Source organism: Chanodichthys erythropterus, chromosome 22 (genome assembly GCF_024489055.1).
Source record: "Chanodichthys erythropterus isolate Z2021 chromosome 22, ASM2448905v1, whole genome shotgun sequence".
Classification (NCBI taxonomy): domain Eukaryota; kingdom Metazoa; phylum Chordata; class Actinopteri; order Cypriniformes; family Xenocyprididae; genus Chanodichthys; species Chanodichthys erythropterus.
In genome coordinates, this window is record NC_090242.1 from 7,739,357 (window position 1) to 7,759,242 (window position 19,886).

The 19,886-nt window shown below is 36.0% G+C and overlaps 3 protein-coding genes across 12 annotated transcripts in view; 1 reads left to right on the top strand and 2 right to left on the bottom strand.

Annotated features, from left to right (window-relative positions):
• Window positions 1-7,107, bottom strand: part of aff4 (AF4/FMR2 family, member 4) — a 57,089-nt gene extending 49,982 nt beyond the window's left edge. For 6 of the 8 annotated variants that reach the window (XM_067376681.1, XM_067376675.1, XM_067376677.1 and 3 more), the window contains exon 1: window positions 6,806-7,106. The gene's annotated coding sequence lies outside the window, so the exon portion shown is untranslated. Of the gene's footprint in view, window positions 1-6,805 lie in introns of all 8 variants that reach the window. The other 2 variants (XM_067376679.1, XM_067376678.1) reach the window with 2 other exon arrangements.
• Window positions 7,108-9,018: 1,911 nt separating this feature from the next.
• zcchc10 (zinc finger, CCHC domain containing 10) lies at window positions 9,019-12,087 on the bottom strand. 2 transcript variants are annotated; one of them, XM_067376297.1, is made up of 4 exons: window positions 11,929-12,087; window positions 11,607-11,768; window positions 10,080-10,124; window positions 9,019-9,932 (listed from the first exon to the last, which is right to left on the bottom strand). In XM_067376297.1, exons 1-4 carry the CDS (start codon window positions 11,967-11,969, stop codon window positions 9,695-9,697), a joined length of 486 nt encoding a protein of 161 aa, XP_067232398.1. In that variant the 5' UTR covers window positions 11,970-12,087; the 3' UTR covers window positions 9,019-9,694. The 2 variants fall into 2 exon arrangements, with proteins under 2 accessions (XP_067232398.1, XP_067232399.1); XM_067376298.1 differs by having other exon boundaries at window positions 9,023-9,920.
• A 5,046-nt stretch (window positions 12,088-17,133) lies between these two features.
• Window positions 17,134-19,886, top strand: part of hspa4a (heat shock protein 4a) — a 32,526-nt gene continuing 29,773 nt past the window's right edge. The window contains exon 1 of one of the 2 annotated variants that reach the window (XM_067375270.1): window positions 17,134-17,451. In XM_067375270.1, coding sequence (XP_067231371.1) covers window positions 17,345-17,451 — 107 coding nt within the window. In that variant the 5' untranslated portion in view covers window positions 17,134-17,344. The remainder of the gene's footprint in view (window positions 17,452-19,886) is intronic. The other variant, XM_067375271.1, reaches the window with a different exon arrangement.

Sequence of the window (19,886 nt, forward strand, 5' to 3'; positions counted from 1 at the left end):
AAGATATAAGACTGTGTACTTAAAGGATTAGTTCAGTTCAGAATTCGAATTTCCTGATAATTTTCTCACTCCCATGTCATCCAAGATGTTTATGTCTTTCTTTCTTCGGTCGAAAAGAAATGAAGGTCTTTGAGGAAAACATTCCATATTTCTCCATATAGTGGACTTCACTGGGGTTCAACGGGTTGAAGGTTATATTAAATTAAAATTAAATTATATACTTTTTAACCATAAATGCTCGTCTTATAGCTCTGCGATGTGCCATGCATTTCAAGGTCACGCGTGATGTAGGCGGAAGTACCGCGGTAGAGTGAAAAACTCATTTTCTCATTTTCTCCTCCAACATTGTTGTTTTACCGTTTTTTTGTAAAGGGCGTTTGAATTAGTCTTTGCACATTCGCTTTGTAGACACTGGATCGGTACTTCTGCCTACGTCACGCATGACTTTCCAACATGATTACGTAATGCGTGGTGCATCGCAGAGCAGTGCAAGATAGTGTTGTCACGGTACCAAAATTCCAGTAGTCGGTACCAATACCATGAAAATTTTACAGTTCTCTGTACCAATTTCGGTACCACAGCAAAATCTATTGGAACTATTTTACTATTTTATATAGTCTATTTTAAAAACATTAAATATGATTTGGAGTGTGTGTTTGTGTATATATATAGGCTACCTCAATTAAATAAATTTTTAAAAAAATAAATAAATAAATAAAAAGCTCAAACATCCATTGTGTACTGTTGAAAAAACAAGCATATGCTGGTAAGGTAGGTTTTGAAGCTGTATGCTGGTCAAATGCTGGTCCTGCTGGTCCATGCTAGTCCTAAGATGGTCCTGGACCAGCATAAACCAGCTCAAACCAGCATACCAGCTTCAAAACCTACTTTACCAGCATATGCTTGTTTTTTTCAACAGGGGTAACAGACGTGCGTGTTTATTTTAGCTATTTCGTCAGTGAAACAACACACTACAGCCTGTAAAACTATGAAATAAATATCGGTAAATAATGGTAACCTAAATAATAAGAAAGTTAAATATAATTTTTAAAAAACATTTGTTTTTATTTCCACACAAAGACGCGTCATTATAGCCAAAGTCCCGTTATTACTTTGATATAGACTGCTCTGTTAAATAGAAATTGACGTGCAAGCAAAAAGGTTTCTGTCCTACAGTGTTTTTTCTAGAATGCGAATAGCCTATAATAGGCCTAAATGCGAATGAAAGAAATGTTTATAATCCCCTGCGTGAGTGAAGATTTGGGAAAAGAAAGAGATTCCATGTTCAGTGAAATAACTAATGGAATATTGTTAAATTCTCTGATAATCAGGTGACCAGATCGCAATTTGGAAAACAGAATACGAAGCTTAAATGTATGGACTCACGTGCCTCATTCGACATGAACCAAAATGTTTCCATTAGTGATCGACCGATGTATCGGTTTACCGATATTTTTCCCGATATTTAAGCATTTTTCCATAATCGGGTATCGGTTTTGTAATATCGGATTCGCCGATTTACGGCGCCATCTTGTGGCCGTTTTGAAACTTCTTCCGTCTGAGGAGATCAGTCAACAACAACTCAGTGCACAGGTAAAGTATATGTTCTACTTGGTTTGCTTTAATTAATCAACTTTATTTAACATAACAGACATGCACAAATTAGGTCTGAGACATAAATTCCTGATATAGTTAATTTATGCAGCTTGTTTCTAAACAATTGAGACGAACTCATTGAGTCACGTAGTGTAATTCGTCATGTCCTGCCCCAATAAAGACGTAACTTTACATGAATTAAATAAAACAGACGTGAATGAGTGCATGTTGAAAATAAAAGCTGAATTTAATTCTCTATCTGTTGTATTTGCTCACCATTAGTCTAGAAGAAAAAGTTTGTTCATATTGCTTAGCAACTGACGGATGATCATGAGGCTTAAGCACGGCCACTGAATGAAACTTTTGACAAGATTATCTTGTTTAAACACCCTAGATTATATTACCATTTACTACATTATTTCGCTAATACACATATAAATATAGCCTACCGCTTTGTGGAAATTAATTATTTATTATCTCCATGCGCGATCGCGGTTGATTAAGTTATAGTCAAACCGCACTTTGTCAGTTGGCATTTCATGATTTAACGTTACATTAAATTTAGATCATAAAATGCCAACTGACAAGTGCTGTTTAACTTTATTAGATTATATAATCATTTGATTTACTACATAACCATTATTTAGTTAATACAAATCTAAATAAATGCAGCTCTGTGGAAATTATTTAGTATCTCCACACGCGATCGCGGTTGAGTAGCCCAATTTATAGTTTTGTGTAAATGCATAGATAAGTTACAGCACTTTGTCAGAAAGCATTGATGATCTAGACCGACAAAACATAATAATTAATAACACTAGTTGGAAAATGCAATGATGTATGCTGTTTTGTTTGTTACTTTCCTGACAATGTTATATATTCCAGCTAATATTATTCAGTAAAGTTTTTTTTTTTGTATGCAAGGAGGGAGTGATTGTTATAAATAAAATGGTTGGTTCAGCTCATTTGTGTTGTAATAATTGTCAAAAACAGAAGTATAACAGTAAATAAATATCGGTTCTGCATATCGGTTATCGGGTACATAAACATGCAAATAATCGGTATCGGTAATAAAAAAAAAAAATCAATATCGGTCGATCACTAGTTTCCATGGCTACGAAGTCACATTAAATTTCTAACCTATCATTTCTTCTGTAAACACAGCTTTGTGCTTCACTCGTGTCATATTCAAGTAAATACTGCCACAGTCCTATCAGTGGGTACCGAATATACCCGGATTCTCGGTACTACTGGTACTACAGAAATGCTGGTATCGTCACATTTTCGAAATTTCAGTACCGACTTGGTACAGAAGTACCGGTACTTTTGACAACACTAGTGCAAGATGAGCATTTGTGGTTTTTTTTTTTTTTTAAGAAAATGACCCATTTTTCTCTAGATAAGACTCTTATTCCTCGTCTGGGATCATGTAGAGCTCTTTGAAGCTGCACTGAAACTGACATTTGGACCTTCAACCCGTTGAACCCCAGTGAAGTCCACTATATGGAGAAAAATCCTCAAAAACCTTAATTTTTTTTTTTGACTGAAGAAAGAAAGACATTGGGTGACATGGGGGTGAGTAAATTATCAGGACATTTTAATGCTACAGTAAACTAATCCTTTAACAACTTCAGTGAGGGAAAGCTCTACAATCCCATGAAGCATTGCAAATGACTATCGAATTCAACATGAAAAAAGTCACCATGAAATCAAAACGGAAAGTGTTTTTTTTTATAGAATATTGCAGTATTTATTATAAATGATTTATCTGGGCTAAGGCTGAATCATCAAAATATCGCAAATGTACAGATTGCGATACACACACGATTATCTGAATGGTGCTAATAGGCTACTTCAAAAGGTGGCAAAAAGTCAAAGTTTAACATCGCAGACAAAAAAAGACTTACTTGCGTCTGACTTTCTTGATGTTAAAAAGAGTTAAGCACAATGAGCTGCAGAAATCAGCTCTGAGCTGTCTGACACACACCTGAAGCACATGCACAGAAAGCCGCCTCTCAGACAGCATGAGATCACAAATGTCATATATTTAAATATAATTTAAAGGTACAATATGTAAAATTTTTGCAGTAAAATATCCAAAAACCACTAGACTAGTGTTATATATTTTGTCCAGCTGATTACAAACAATATCTCTAATGCTTTCAACTACTTGTAAATCATGAGAAAATTCCCATTCTAAACAGTGACACGGGGCAGTGCAGTCGCCTGTCAATGACGCCAGTTACCTTTGTTACCGCCTTTATTGACGTAGAAACCACATGACAACAGTGCCGTGGACAAATGCGGAAGTAGTGTCTAGCGTCCAGCAAACCACTAGCTTGCTTCAAGCAGTTCCTTATTTACTTCTTGCACGTTTTATGGTGGATTGTGTTACTTATTTATGGAACATAATTACTGTTTACCATCTGCCGCTGGTTCTGTCGACAAGGACAGCTCCTGTAAACTCATGACCGGAAAAGCGGAAGCGGCGCCGGCGACTGTGTCATAATAAAAGTCCCGCTGCTCGTGAGGCGTGTGTTGATCAATCGCTCCAGCTCCTCGTTCAGCTCCACAACACTCGCTCCTGCTCTGCTTCATACTACAGTAACGTTAATAATCACATCCATGAACATGAGTTCTTCCAGACTCCAATCCCTATTCTTTTGCACCGTCCGTTGAGATGGAGACCACATGTCCCAAGTTTCCCAAGTTTGACTTGGCGTCATCAAACTACGCCTTTGTTTTGAATAGGCTTCTAGCGACCTCTAGCGGAAAAAAATATCACAAATTGTACCTTTAAAGCATAACTGTATTGCATATCAAATATAGCATAATTAACAAGTTATCGCATTTTTCTTCAATATCGTTTTGAGCACATCATTTTGTTAAATTCATGTTCCTTGTAATCTTGAATCAGAATATCTTTCCCTCCCTCTTTCAGCAACATCTAATCTCTGATGAGGGCGGGGCAACCTGTCACTCACATGAGATCCACCAATAGCAAACCACAACCATCCAATCAATTCCCTATGGACAAAATTAAGCCCCGCCCTACATTTGTTCTAATACTGCATTCACGTCACCTCGTATTTACCGGAATCTTGACATGACAACACGTGACGTTATATTCGGAGCTGTTCACGTCCTTTTGGTCCTTGGACTAGGAATTATGCATTTCCATGACACCACTATCAACACCTAAATGAATCTACAGTGGTCAGGTGGTACAGCGGCCACGTGGAACATGTGGGAGCTCTCAGAAAACTACCAGCTTACAAGCTGTAATTACGATCTCTACGAGGACGTGAATGCTTTTTACAAGCTAGAATCTCGTAACTACAGGAATTACAAGGCCGCGTGAACGCACCTTTATTCCAAATGCTGTTTTACGCAGATATACGTCACAATAGCGAAGAAAAGACCAGCACAACTTCTGTTTCATGCCGACTTTAGGTCATTTTTGAAAGCCTCAATGGCAGTGCTTCATGGGAGTGGACTGGTGCTAAAAAGTTAATTAGCTTGTTTAGAATCTCTGATTGGTGGAGATTTCTTTGCAGAATCATGGGTAATGTAGTTTTCACCAGAAATTCTGCTGTGAAACACGATTATATATATACATATATATACACACATATACATATATATATATATATATATATATATATATATATAAAAAGCAAATATCATTATCTTCATAGCTCACAGTGGATCTATCTTTAAAAGGTTTATAAGTTAGGGTTAAAAGCAGTACTTCTGTGGAGAAAATTAATAGAATTATTACTTTAACCTTACTCTTGCACTCTGGAAGGTGACATTAAACAATTGCATTATGGGATACAGTAGTCAGCACAGTGCATTCTGTTCTGTTTCAGTGTTCACTAACTAGGGGACATCTGTAGAAGTTTACTTCAGTCTTATTTAAAAACAATGGGCTTGACTCACAGAGATCATTCATTTTTCATGTGCACTCGCACACTACAGCCTAGTAGCCACTACAAAGCTGAAAATTGATTCTCACCCAACTTTGTGCATCACCTCTCTACTTCCTGTAACATGATATACCGATGCACACTTGTTTCCCATGCCATTTGCATTGCCCTTCGGACTGAGAATACACACTCCCTAATCACTTAAGATAACCAAACACCCTATGAAGTCCACTTTTCAGGGCCACACATGCAATGCAAATTTGCACATTACGCAGAGCATACAAACTATACAACACAGTAAGGAATAGTATAGTAGTATGCAACTCCAAACAAAGCCCTGTTCCTGCTCTAGCTGACTTTAAAATGGCCTCCAAACATGCAAACTGCAAGGAAGACATGATGGAGTAAGTGTTATTATGATTGAACAGTAACGATCTGCCCTAAAATTAAGCCTACATGTTGATACATCAACAAAAACATGTCTGAAACAAGAATACTGACAACTGTCAAGCTGAAAATCTTAAAAATATCACTTGTTTTCTTTTGCTCTAGTTAATCCCGATTAAAATGGCTAAATTACAACCAAATGTGCGACGTATTCTCGACTGTAACTAGTCTGAACCGAATTGAACTCGCCAAGCAACTGCCATTTTGACCGTGTTTACATTTTGTCAAGCTGGTGACGCAAAGATACTTCAACGTTTTTACGTCGTGACGTCAGTATATATATATATATATATATATATATATATATATATATATATATATATATATATATATAAATTAAAATAAACAAGCAGTTGAGCTCCTGAAACAGTCAGTAATGTGTTCACGTGACTCTCCCATTAGCATTTAAAGATATTTGGAAGTTAAAACTCAAACGCCAACTGAATTTGAACGTCGTTTAAGTGTCCATCAGCAAAAAATGTCCACTTCTAATAATTAAGGTGCCAAAAAAATGGCATTAAATATGAACTCTGCATCTGAAAGGGGTAGACATGGGGGGGAGGGATGTTCAAACGACATGTTAGCAACAATAAACTGATCGATTCCGATCGAAAGTGTAAAATTGATGGTTAATTCCTAATAATGCGCTGTCTAGTCGATGGCATGTGAGTGTGAGATATCAGTTCGCATGTTGGCTAAACAATGCTAACTTAGCTCTCCTACATTAACAACTTGTAACGCTTTATCTCGTGAATAAATAATCAAACATTACTGTATGCGCGCGTACACAGATCATTTCAATTATGTAATCGCCCGATTTGTGGCCCACTTACCTCTTGGCTTCTTTTAGGCCCGAAGCATTCTAGCTATGAAAGCCTTTCCCTTTGTCTCAGTCCGCGTCCACTGATCTACTGTCGCGTCCCAATAAATGTGTCAGCCGCCGGCGAGAAACGCGTACCTGCTCTGAAAGACACCGCTCGTTTAGGTGAGCCATGCCGCCGAGGCTCGTCTGCTCGTCATGATGGTGTCGGACAGATTTTTCCAGCAGATCACGGTCATTTTGTTAGGAGATCATCGCGGATCTGGCTGCTTTCGGCTTCGTAAACTAACGTGGTCACGTGACTAGCGCGCGTCCTCTCAGCGCAGCGGTGTCTCAATGCGAGCGCGCAGCCTAGATAGACAGCGTCTTTAGCGCTCTCAGGCAACTCAGAAGTAGACTTTTTTACGATGTTGCAGTTTTATGTGTCTAATAACTGATACGCAGATATCTTCTTTAATTATGGCTTATTTCTACGAAATCATCCTCCGGTTTCGCTTGTTACAATACATGTTTGAGCAGTTTTAACCCTAATAGGGTATTTTTAGACCATAAAAGTAATTTAAAAAATACGTTCTCTTTGTCCAAATGACATGAAACTTTGTACAGTGGTTAACACTTTCTAGATCTACAAATAAAAAAAAAAAAAAAAAAAAAAAAAAAAAAATGGAGTGATATCTTGTTTTTAATGTTAGTGTAAAAAAAGTCGCTCTCAGGGTCTTTGGGGTCTCCAGAGACCCCAGGCAACAAAATATAATTTTGTAACAAAATAATTGTTTTTTAAAAAAACAAATGTAATTTTACTCTCTTTATTAATGTTTTTACTCCACATTTGTGCAGTTTTTGGAGGATTTATCATATTTTTTTAAATGTATATAAATAAATTAAAAAACATATTTTAAATAGGTTTTTATACAAAAATAGCTTTTTACGTAAAATTCACTTCATAAAAGACTGATATTTCTAACTTTCATTCATGGGGATAACATGGATAATTTGACATGGTTTAGTGTGAGATTTTTGCCCATCTTTTGGAAAACGCAGTTTTAAAAGTAAAAAATGATCACTTTTACCAGTAGATGGAAGCAGAGCTCCACTATTTGCTGTTTGACTGACTGAAAGACTCTTTTCACAAGTATTTTTCAGCTGGATTCATATCTAAATATTATGAAATGACAATTATAACAATAAAAATTACTTTTTGTCAAAGTTTAGTATTTTTTTGTACTAAAAAAAAAAAGTTTTTCAATAATGTTGATTTTGAGGATGAATTTTGTCCACCAACTTAGCTTAAAATATGTTAGTGTTATTGTTTTGTCTCAAGATGCGTTTTTAAAAGCTACTTAAATGTCCTAATTAAACTAAAGCCTAATCCTGGCTTAATCTAAGCCTTGTCCAGGCCAATATTTGTTATGTAATTCAATGTTTTATTAGTTTATTAATTTTATATTACACTACTAGTCAAAATTTCTAGAATAATTACATTTTTTATATAAAAAAGCTGCATTTTCAGCATCATTACTCCAGTCTTCAGTGTCACATGATCCTTCAGAAATCATTCTAATAGGCTGATTTGCTGCTTAAAGGGACAGTTCACCCAAAAATGAAACTTTTGTCATCATTTACTCACCCTCAAGTTGTTCAAAATTTGTATACATTTCTTCTGTTGAACTCAAAGGAAGATATTTTGATGAAAGTTTGTAACCAGGCCACTTTGGGGCACCATTGACTTCTATAGTAGGAAACAAATACTATGGAAGTCAATGGTGGGCCAAAACTGTTGAGTTTAACACATTCTTCAAAATATCTTCCTATGTGTTCAACAGAACAAAGAAAATTATACAGATTTTGAACAACTTGAGGGTGAGTAAATGATGACAGAAGGTTCATTTTTGGGTGAACTATCCCTTTAGGAAACATTTCTGATCGTTAATAGTGTTGAAAACAGCTCAATTAATCAGTTTTTTTTATAATTAAATACTTTTATTCTTCAATGATGCATTAATTTGATCAAAAGTGACAGTAAAGACATTTATAATGTTACAAAAGATTAATTTTCAAATAAATGCTGTTCTTTTGAACTTTCTGTTCATCAAATAATCCTGAAAAATCAGTTTCCACAAAAATATGAAACTGTTTTCAACACTGATAATAATCAGAAATGTTTCTTAAACATCAAATCATCATATTAGAATGATTTCTGAAGACTGAGTAACAATGCTTTGATCACAGGAATAAATTACTTTTTACTATATATTCACATAGAAACATTTTAAATGGTTGAAATATTTCATATTACAGTGACCGGTAGTGTATCTAAATAATATTATTTAATTTCAGCACAAATCATAAAAAAAAAAAAAACTACACACACAATATGCTTTATAAATATTTTATGAAGCGATGTGTACAAATATATGGCTGTGAATCGAATGAGACATGCTTCCTTTAAAAAGATTTAAATGCAGTATTAACAATATTATCTGACAGAAGCTACATTTCTCTCTGTAAGAAATCAGTTTATTACATCTTAAAATGCAAAAAGCCTCTTTTTTATGCCATCATCCCTACTTAAAAAAAAAAACAATTCAAAATCAAACTAAAGAAGCAAAAATGGATCATTTACATAAAAAGAAATACGGAAAATATCAGTATGAATGAATAAATCATTACAGTATTTTAATTTACTGGTTTGAGACACCACTACACTGGCAGGAAGGGAAAACAAAAAGTTGCATTTGTTTCAAGGTAAAAAAAGTGAATGTGACAGCGGATGTGTGTGATTTTACATTTTACAAAAACAGGATGACAATATATCTCTGTTTCTTCACATTCATCAGCCTTCTCACACACGTACTGTCGACGTATGATACGAGTTCTGTGTTTGAATCATGCAGCTGGACCCTCATTTCTTCTTTTTCCTCTTCTTCGGAGGGCCTTGATCAGAACTGCTTGAGGAATCAGAGTCTGAGTCAGAGCTGGAGGAAGACGAGGAGGAGGACGAGGAGGAAGGGCTGGAGCTGTCCTCGCTGTCACTGCTGCTGTCTTCAGACGAGGATGAGGAGCTGGAGGAGTCGCTGCTGTCTGAGGAAGAGTCGCTGGAAGAGCTCGACGAATCACTGCTGCTGGAGCTGGAGGAGGACCTCAAAGAAAACAGCATGTCAACATTTCCTCACTGTAATTATGTAATAATACAGTGAAATATTAGGATGTTTTATCTTAGTGCATATCGGTCATAATAACATGTTTATACTGGTAACACAAGCATTCGCAGAAAGGCATTGACTCACCTTTTTTTCTTAGCTTTTTTCTCGGTGCGCTGTGTTATTCCAGGTCTAAAACAGGTAAAGAAAGTACAGTTGAAATCATGTGACTTTCCAGTGTTTAACATGATAATTGAAATGAGAATCGACAAACAAACAAGTATGAAGTTGTCTATAATGTGGTTGTCCATTCTATACTATCAACACATGCAGTGTCCAGTTCTGCTCTTTCACCTTTAGATGGCGTTGTCTGCCTTAAAAATAGTGATAGGAGAAACGAAGCTTTTCAAAGATTCGAATCAATTGCTTCGCAAAATGATTCACTGTTCGAAGCGTTCGAAACGCGACACGCTGGTGACACCTGCTGGTCAGAACAGTGTAAAGCAACGAAAAACCTTTTACAAACACATTGCAAATGTTTTATTGAAAGTAAAATCTATATCTATATATACCAAGTGTCTGTATAATATGTGTTATTTTATCAATTTTAAGGGCTTGTTTTGTTTGTTCCATGGATGGCTCAGCTAAACAGGCCAATAAGAGACTATTAGCAACTATTATTTATTTTAATTATACTAATGTATCATTAAAACATCTACATTTAATGTGCAAAACTGATCAGAGATCAGGTAAAACCCATAGACACTTGAGTCAGTTATGATGTAACTAAGCCTCGTTTACTCAAATCACTGGCAGACTTTGTTTAGTTGATATTGTATTTTATATTTTTTGTATCTTTAACCCTGGCATTTTTTTTCGGTTTTGTAATTTTTGTTCAAACATTAATAATAATAATAAAAATAATAATAAAAAAACGTGACTTTGGCAGTTTGATACACGCTCCGATTCAAATGCTTCGCAAAATGATTCACTGTTCGAAGCGTTCGAAACGCGACACGCTGGTGACACCTGCTGGTCAGAAGAGTGGAAATGCAACAAAAAAACCTTTTACAAACACATTATATACTAAGTGTCTGTATAATATGTGTCCTTTTATCAATTTTAAGGGATTTGTTTGTTCCATGGATGGCTCAGCTAAACAGGCCAATAAGAGACTTATTATAATTATACTAATTATAATACTTAATTATACTAATGTACATCTAAGGTGTAAAACTGATCAGACATTTGTTCAATTCGAAACGTTTCGAGTCAGTTATGACGTAAGGAAGCCTCGTTTACTCAAATCACCTGACTTTGGCAGACGTTGGTTATTGTATTTTATATTTTTATATCATTAACCATTTTTTTTTTTTTTTTTTTTGGTTTTGTAATTGTTCAAACATTAATAATAATAATAAGAATAATAAATAATTAAAAGAGAAACGTGACTTTGGCAGTTACACGCTCCGAATCAAAAGATTCGTACAGGTTTCGAAGCTTGATGAAGCAGTATTTCGAAATCGTCCATCACTACTTAAAAAGCGTTGTTGAAATGCTATTATTAATAATATTAAAGCAACACAACCAGATTACTGAAGTTGAAATATCCGTAATAACCAGTAATCCGTTCATTCAATAACACAACTCATGTGAATGTGTTGTGTTTCTTACCCCAAATCATCTGAAGGTTTGTTCTCCTTGTCTTTCAGCTTCTTTTTTAACTCAGCTGTCCTGGAAGGTCTATAAAGATACTTTCTTTTCCCAGTGCATTCATAGGACCAGTGTCCATATTCCAGGCATTTCTGACAGCGAACATGTTGTTTGTTTGCCTCCCTGTGGAAACGTGAAGCCACATAGTAATATTCAACAATACATAGACGACTTGAAACAACAAAAACTCAAACAGACGACTGATGAGATAAACACAATATAATGAAGACATAACAAATATAATTTACAAGTCCAAAATCGTTTAATGTGCCAAATAACTCACGCTTGTCTTCGTGCGATCAGTCTATGCATGGGAGTCGCCATTTTGAATGCGATCGTGTGCGTCTGTGGTCCGGTTTAACGTCGAGCCTGGAAGAATAAAGTGTGCCATCTAAAGCTTGGGAGAGGCTTCAGTTTCTGATTTATTCCGTTTAATTTGTTTGTCTATTTATCTATCTGTTCATGTGAATTAGAGTACAGCACGTAATACGTTAATAAACCGCGAAACTTATAAAATTTAAAGGGACAGTTCACCCAAAAAAGAAAATTCTGTCATCATTTACTCACCTTCAAGTTGTTCCAAACCTGTATAAATTTCTTTGTTCGGCTGAACACAAAGGAAGATATTTGGAAGAATGTTTGTAACCGAGCATTGGTAGTCTATGGTAGTCAATGGGGGCCGAGATCTGCTCGGTTACAAACATTCATCCAAATATCTTCCTTTGTGTTCAACCGAACAAAGAAATTTATACAGGTTTGGAACAACATGAGGGTGAGTAAATGATGACAGAATTTTCATTTTTGAGTGAACTATCCCTTTAAGGTCCAAATACGCAAACACTTCTAAGGCTGTGGTTTCCATACGCCTCTACTTCACTCAGATTAGAGTAATGTTTGTGAAATTCGTCCTAAAAAATTACAGTATCATCAATGGACTATATGCACGGAGCATTCTTTAGAACTTCAGGAATAATATAAGCCAGCGCGAAAACTTCCGGTGAGATGTTATTTGCTGGTGTGTTGAGCATCAGTAGTGTAATACTTAGTTTATAATCAGAATATAGTCACTTAAATAGTCAGGCATAGCATTAATTTAGTTATTAAAACGTAAGACAGCATAGAAAATAAATAAATAAAGTTATGAAATGTACCTCAGTTTTCCTTTTCAGCTAAATTCAATTCGACCATCAGTTTTCACACTTTTATGTGAAAAAAAGCTTCAAAAATTAAATATTTATCATGCACTTTAGTTAGATTAATTGAATAAAATGTGTGTTTTTACAAGTGTGCTGAAATCATTGCTCTTGTGACTGTGACTCACTGTGATTAGCTACAAGGGGAGAGCGCGGTGCTCGCTTTCTGTTTCATTCATTCACAAGAAAAGTTATTGTTTTCCATGAGATTTTTTTGAGTATTTCATACTTCACATTGACAAAATGTAGTATTTTTAAACCTAGTTATTTTATAATGTTTAATATTTAGTCAAAAACGAAGTGAAAAACGATTAGGGGAAATGCGTGATATATGTGCAAATAAATGCTACTTTGCCTCCACCTGCTGGTTAAAGTAGTAATTATTGCCTTTTTTTTTTTAAATTAAGTGTTTTCTATCAAATGTTGAATTTCCTACATTTTTTAACGTTGGGGGACTATCTCAGAAGGATGAACAAATAATGTTTGGGGTCATCACATTAAAAATAACATTTGACGTGCTGAGGAAAAAATGCGTGCATGTCTAATTACAGACAGCGTTTTTAAACGTTCCCAATAGCTTCATCTTTATTGCAATCAATAAAACTGGTTTATTGGCAAATTAGGTAAATGTGATAACTGCTTTATAATATGAATACAATATTAAAAATGTAACCATTGATGGTTTTGTGTCGATGTACAGCGACTACAGAATGAACAGTTATCAGTTCACCGGAAATGCCTGAGCTGGCTTAAAGGGTTAGTTCACCCAAAAATGAAAATACTGTCATATTAGTCGTGATCATGTCGTTCCACACCCGTAAGACCTTCATTAATCTTCAGAACACAAATTAAGATATTTTTGTTGAAATCCGATGGCTCATTGAGGCCTGCAATGACATTTCCTCTCTCAAGATGTACTAAAAACATATTTAAATCAGTTTATGTTAGTACAGTGGTTCAATATTAATATTATAACGCGACCAGAATATTTATGGTGCGCCAAAAAAACTAAATAACGACGACTTATATACTGATGGCCAATTTCAAAACACTGCTTCAGGAAGCTTTGGAGCGTTATGAATCTTTTGTGTCGAATCAGCGGTTCGGAGCGCCAAAGTCACGTGATTTTTGGCGGTTTGAAACGCGATCCGAATCATGATTCGACCATAGACTGTAAAAAAAGATGGACGACGCGACGCCGCTTCCTTCCATTGTAATGAACTGAAGCCAAAATGGCCGACCGAATGGGCGCTGACATGTTACGCAATACGTCAAAAAAAAAAAGTTCGGAGCCTGGGCATGCGCAGAAGGAACCGTCAGTGGAGCCGGAGGCGGAGCCGCGGTATCAAGCTTCGGCCCAAACGCACTCGCATTCAACCACGCCCCCTGAACTTTTTACTCGTTTTTTTTTATTGGTGAACTTCTCTTTTGCTTGCTGAAATAAGGTAAGTTAAATACAAATACAACAACTAACGACTTAAATTTAAAGACATAATAATATACTATATTAAAACTGACGTTGGCTATTTTTTAAATTATTTAAAATGAACAAGTCTTTCACGATGTGTTGGACACTATGGTTGGACAGCAAAATTAACGATCTTCAGTTAATGCAGTCTGTCAAAGTTATCATCATAGTTTATGGCGACCACATGCATTTTTTTTCTCATATAAAATAAATATATTTTGAATGGATTGTTGTTTCATTTTTGTTATCTTCATTTTAGGATTAACGTTGAACAAAATGACCTCACATTTCACAACCACCAAAGAGTTCAAACGTAAGTATAAATAACATAAAAATATATAGAAATAAATGTTCTATTTTGATTTCAGTGTTAAGCTTCTAATTTAAGAATGATATAAGCTAACTCAAGTTTTATTAGTTATTTGTCCCAGCTATATTCAATCCGTCCGGAAATCAACAATAGGCTATCATTAGTTTTGTCCTGCTAATTATTATTTTTATACCCATAAAAATAATTAGTAACTGCCAGATAACGATCACCTGTTTTTTTTTCTGTCATGGCTAACGTTAAGCATGTTATCTTAGCTAATATCATTTATTAATTAGCTTATAAAGCCCACATTTAACGTTACCGGGAAAAAAACTGAGTGATCCGTCAGATCCTGTAGGTCGGTAGTACAGTTTACTGCTGAACAACTGAAGAGTTCATTTGCAAAAACCGATAAACGCCATTTTAAAAAAAAATGAACTAAGTGCTGTGCATTATTCTCCATATATAGCACGTTCTGTACCCTAAATCCATTTTGTCAGAAGAGCCGGTTTTGCCCACTTTCAGGCATCGCAAGTTCACGTTTTACAGCAGAAACCGACAAGCGCCCTTGTTTGTGTACAGACAGAAACCGATAAGTCCGTTTTAGCAAATCAGCGCGCAGTATTCAGGTCAGGTGACAGGGCTTCTAGTCACTTCAAAAAGACGCGCTAGCTGAGGAAAGTTTTATCAAAGCTCACTAAAAGTGATCGAGGATTTATGATTTCGACTCCTGTAAGTCCTTGTACACCATACACGACTTACATGCTGAAAAATTGGTTGTCCTTTTGCTTGTGTGTGTGTGTGTGTGTGTGTGCGCGCGCGCACGTGCGTGTGTGGATGAGTGCGTGTGTGTGTACTTGTGTGCCGATCTGTGTGTGTGTGTGTGTGTTTGAGAGAGAGAGAGAGAGCGTGTGTGTGTGTGTGTGTGTGTGTGTGTGTGTGTGTGTGCCGATCTGTTTGTTTGTGTGTGTGTGTGTGTGTGCGCGCGTGGGTGGGTGGGTGTGCGCGCGTGGGTGGGTGGGTGCGCTTGTGTGCACATGTGTGTTTGAGAGTGTTTTAAATGCAATTACTTGGGTTTTGTTTAACTATGAAACATGAAATGTGGAGTTATCTGCTTTTGCCAAAAAAACGACTGTTGGAGTTATCTGCTTTTGCTAAAAAACAAACTTTTAATATATATATAAAACATACTTTCAATGAATTTTATTTTTTTAATTTACCTGTATTTTTTAGAGTTATCATTTCTTAATCAAAACAGCCCAACTGCAGATTGATTGTTATTACTTGAAATGCACAATAAAAAAAAACATGATTTGTGAGAATTCATAAAAATGGAGTTATCTGTTTTTGCAAATAAACTCTTCATTTTGTCGTTGTAAAAATAACACAGAAATCGAAAATTAAAAGTTGGTGATATATCTTCAATCTCCCCTCGAAGCTCCGACAGTTAAGAGAAGCTGTCAATCAAAACTGTCAATCAAACCGACACGCCCCGTTTCTATATCATCAAATTGCTAGCTAAAATCAAACTTATCACAAAAAAACACAATTGAATATATATCAGCGTGATAACAACTACCTTAAATGACCAAAACCATCTTTCTGAAATTTTTTATTGGAGAGTAATTAATTTTCTTTTTTTTTTTTGACAAGCGCCATTCGTTTGCATTGAGAGGGCGGGGTTTATGACTTGTACTGCATCCAGCCTCCAGGGGGCGATGAAAGAGCCCGTGTCTTCACTTTTCAGAACGTATGAGACACACCCGGATTCGACACAGTGATTCATAACGCTCCGAAGCTGAAGCAGTGTTTTGAAATCGGCCATCACTATATAAGTCGTTATTTTGGGGTTTTTTTGGCGCTCCAAAAATATTCTCGTGCACTTTATAATATTAATATTGAACCACTGTACTCACATGAACTGATTTAAATATGTTTTTAGTACATTAATGGATCTTGAGAGAGTCATTGCCATCAGATTTAAACTAAAATAGCTTAATTTGTGTTCTGAAGATGAACGAAGGGGGTGTGGAACGGCACGAGGGAGAGTAATAAATGACATTATTTTCATTTTTGGGTGAACTAACCAACTAACCCTTTAACGACAACCAGGAAGTACCCGTGCATATCCATTATTTGGATAAAATTGAGCAAACTGAGCACAATAAAAACAAATTACACAGTAATGAAGGTATGAAAAAGGCCTGTGCCAAAACAGAAACTGAACATATTCCATTACATTTTTTAAAAAAAAAAATTAAATCATCGAAAAACTATTTTCTTTTCTTTGAATGTAAGCAAATTTTACTATATAATCGTGTGAAATAAATAGAGATTTCTTCTAAAATTATATTCTAATTAAAATCTACAAATTGTATATATTTTAAGATTTTAACATCTTTATTTCCTAAACGTTCATCTATCGCTCTTCATCGATTGGACAGATTTGTCGTCATGGTTACGTCACACAAGGAAAGCTCCAGAGCCATCTAGAACTCCGGAACTCTCGCGATAAAACCGTTGACTCCAGCGTGAACTCCGGCTTACCCATTACATCCAGCAGTCAGCCGGTCTGCATCAACTTACAGTCATTCGAGAACTATGAAATCGCGTTAAACCCGAGTTTTATGAATTAAACCTCTCCGTGACTGTCATATATGTTTTAAAAGGACGCTTGTTTCTGGTATCGAGTATTTTAGCAGGGCTGTGCTTGTGATCTCCAGTGAAGATGTCAGTGGTGGGGTTTGATGTGGGCTTCCAGAGCTGTTATGTTGCTGTCGCTCGCGCCGGCGGAATAGAGACCGTGGCGAACGAATACAGCGACAGATGTACACCGTAAGTCAAACTTTACTTCTGCTTAACACTGACTGTTCACCGATCTTTAGGGACTGCGTGTATTTCTCTCTCTCTCTCTCTGCTGTAAAATTGACGTGTCACAACCCACTCACACAATGACAGCAAAATTAAGAAGTGTGGAACGTGTTTTCTTTCATTTAATTTCATGTCATTTCATTTGATGTAAATATTAATGTAAAATTAGTTCACACGTGCTCTTTGTTCCCTTGCCTTGATTGGCAGTTAGTATTGTGACGATCTATTTTCACGCCAGACTAGTATGACATCAAAGTCTTAAGATTTTATATATATATATATATATATCTATGACTTAATTATGCTGAGAGTGTTTTGATGAACGGACAGTTAGCCGCATGCTACAGCGTGGCTCGCGCTGCTGCTGCTTCTGCCGTGACGTCACACCGGCGGCCGCAGGAACATTCTAGCATGTTTAAGGCCGATCGGAAAACTGACAGTCTCTCTTTAACTCGGACTACATAACTATTTATTGAGGAATGCTCGTATTGTCCTTTAACGATGAAAAATGACTTTTAACGTGTTAAAAAAAAAAATAAAAAATAAAATAAAATAAAAATTGGCTGCTGTTAAAGGTACAATATGTAACATTTTGCAGTGAAATATCCAAAAACCACTAGGCCAGTGTTATATATTTTGTTCATTTGAGTACTGACAATATCCCAAATGTTTCCAACTATTTGTAAATCGGGAGAAAATTGCAAATTTAACCAAGGCTGCGAGACGTGTGAGGAGTCGCCTGTCAATTGCGTCATACCCGCGTTACGCTCGATTTCCGGTTTTATTTTGTAGAAACCATGGAAACACCATAGACGCTTTAAAATATTACACATTTTAATAGAAAAGGGAACAACTGTTTTGATATATTTATAGACAGAAATCTAATTATTGTTATATAGCTCAACACGTTTAGTCTTAATGTTTAAATCTAATTTTCTTGATGTTTTGCGAGTACCATGCTTTACCATGCCTCAGAGAAAAACACTATTTTGTGAAGTAGCTAACATAGCATAATCAGATGCAGCTTTATTTTTAGTAACAGTAATACAGAATTTTCTCCATCATACAATACGTTTTAAAATTAATTGCATGTCATTTATCAACACAATCATCCAGCATTTAATATGATATTGTAAAATCGATCTATCTTACTGCAGTGTGCATCAGTATTGCAGTATTGCATATTGTACCTTTTAATAGAAGTTAGTAGTTTCTGATGCATCACTGAAGAAATGACTTGAGATAACAGAAATCATTCAATTTACGGTTAATTTTTTAGTCCAGTGGCTAGTTCTGAATGAGAATGACCAACTAGCAGTTAGTTATGGGTAATCAGTCTTATTTTGCTATCAACGAAACGAAACTTACTTGCAGTAATGAACAAAATGATGATTAACTTGTAAAACTAGTCTCCTCAGTACATGCATCCAGCCCCTGGGCTTTTCAGTTCTTTGGATGCCATGAACCATCCTTGTGCGAGGGACCAACATCCTAAGAATTTCAATCAATGGGGTTTCTGGTATAAAGACCAAATTGTGGAAACTTAAAGGGTTAGTTCACTCAAAAATTAAAATAAAGTCATTTATTACTCATGCCGTTCCATACCAGTAAGACCTTTGTTCATCTTCAGAAGACAAATTAAGATATTTTTGATGAAATCCGATGGGTCAGTGAGGCTTGCATAGGGAGCAATGACATTTCCTCTCTCAAGATCCATTAATGTACTAAAAACATATTTAAATCAGTTCATGTGAGTACAGTGGTTCAATATTAATATTATAAAGCCACGAGAATATTTTTGGTGCGCCAAAAAAACAAAATAACGACTTATATAGTGATGACCGATTTCAAAACACTGCTTCAGGAAGCTTCAGAGCGTTATGAATCAGCCTATCGAATCATGAATCGGATTGCATGTCAAACTGCTGAAATCACGTGACTCTGGTGCTCCGAACTGCTGATTCGACACAAAAGATTCATGACGCTCAAAAGCTTCCTGAAGCAAAGCTTTTTTCTGCCAGTGCGACTAAATTTTGTTAGAGCTGATAAGAGCTGCCATTTCTGTTTCATATGAGAAATGTCAAACCGGCAAACAAAACGAAAGTGAAACGAAACAGCGCTACTAGTTTGAGCTGTGCAGCACAGACCGTTTATCAGCACCGAGCAATAATAGACAGCGCAAGCTCAGTACGCGCCGATCTCGATCACGTGACACTTCTTACTACAGACCGCAGAAGAGATCCAGTGCGAAAGTGTTCAAATTCGCTGCAAAATTAATAACATCGCTGTGAGATCTAGTGGGAAGCATATTCAAATTCAGAATTCTCTGCTTTAGACCACAGATGTCAGATCAAATAGCGCTGATGTGAAAACCAGGAGAAACACTGTGTCATGAACAA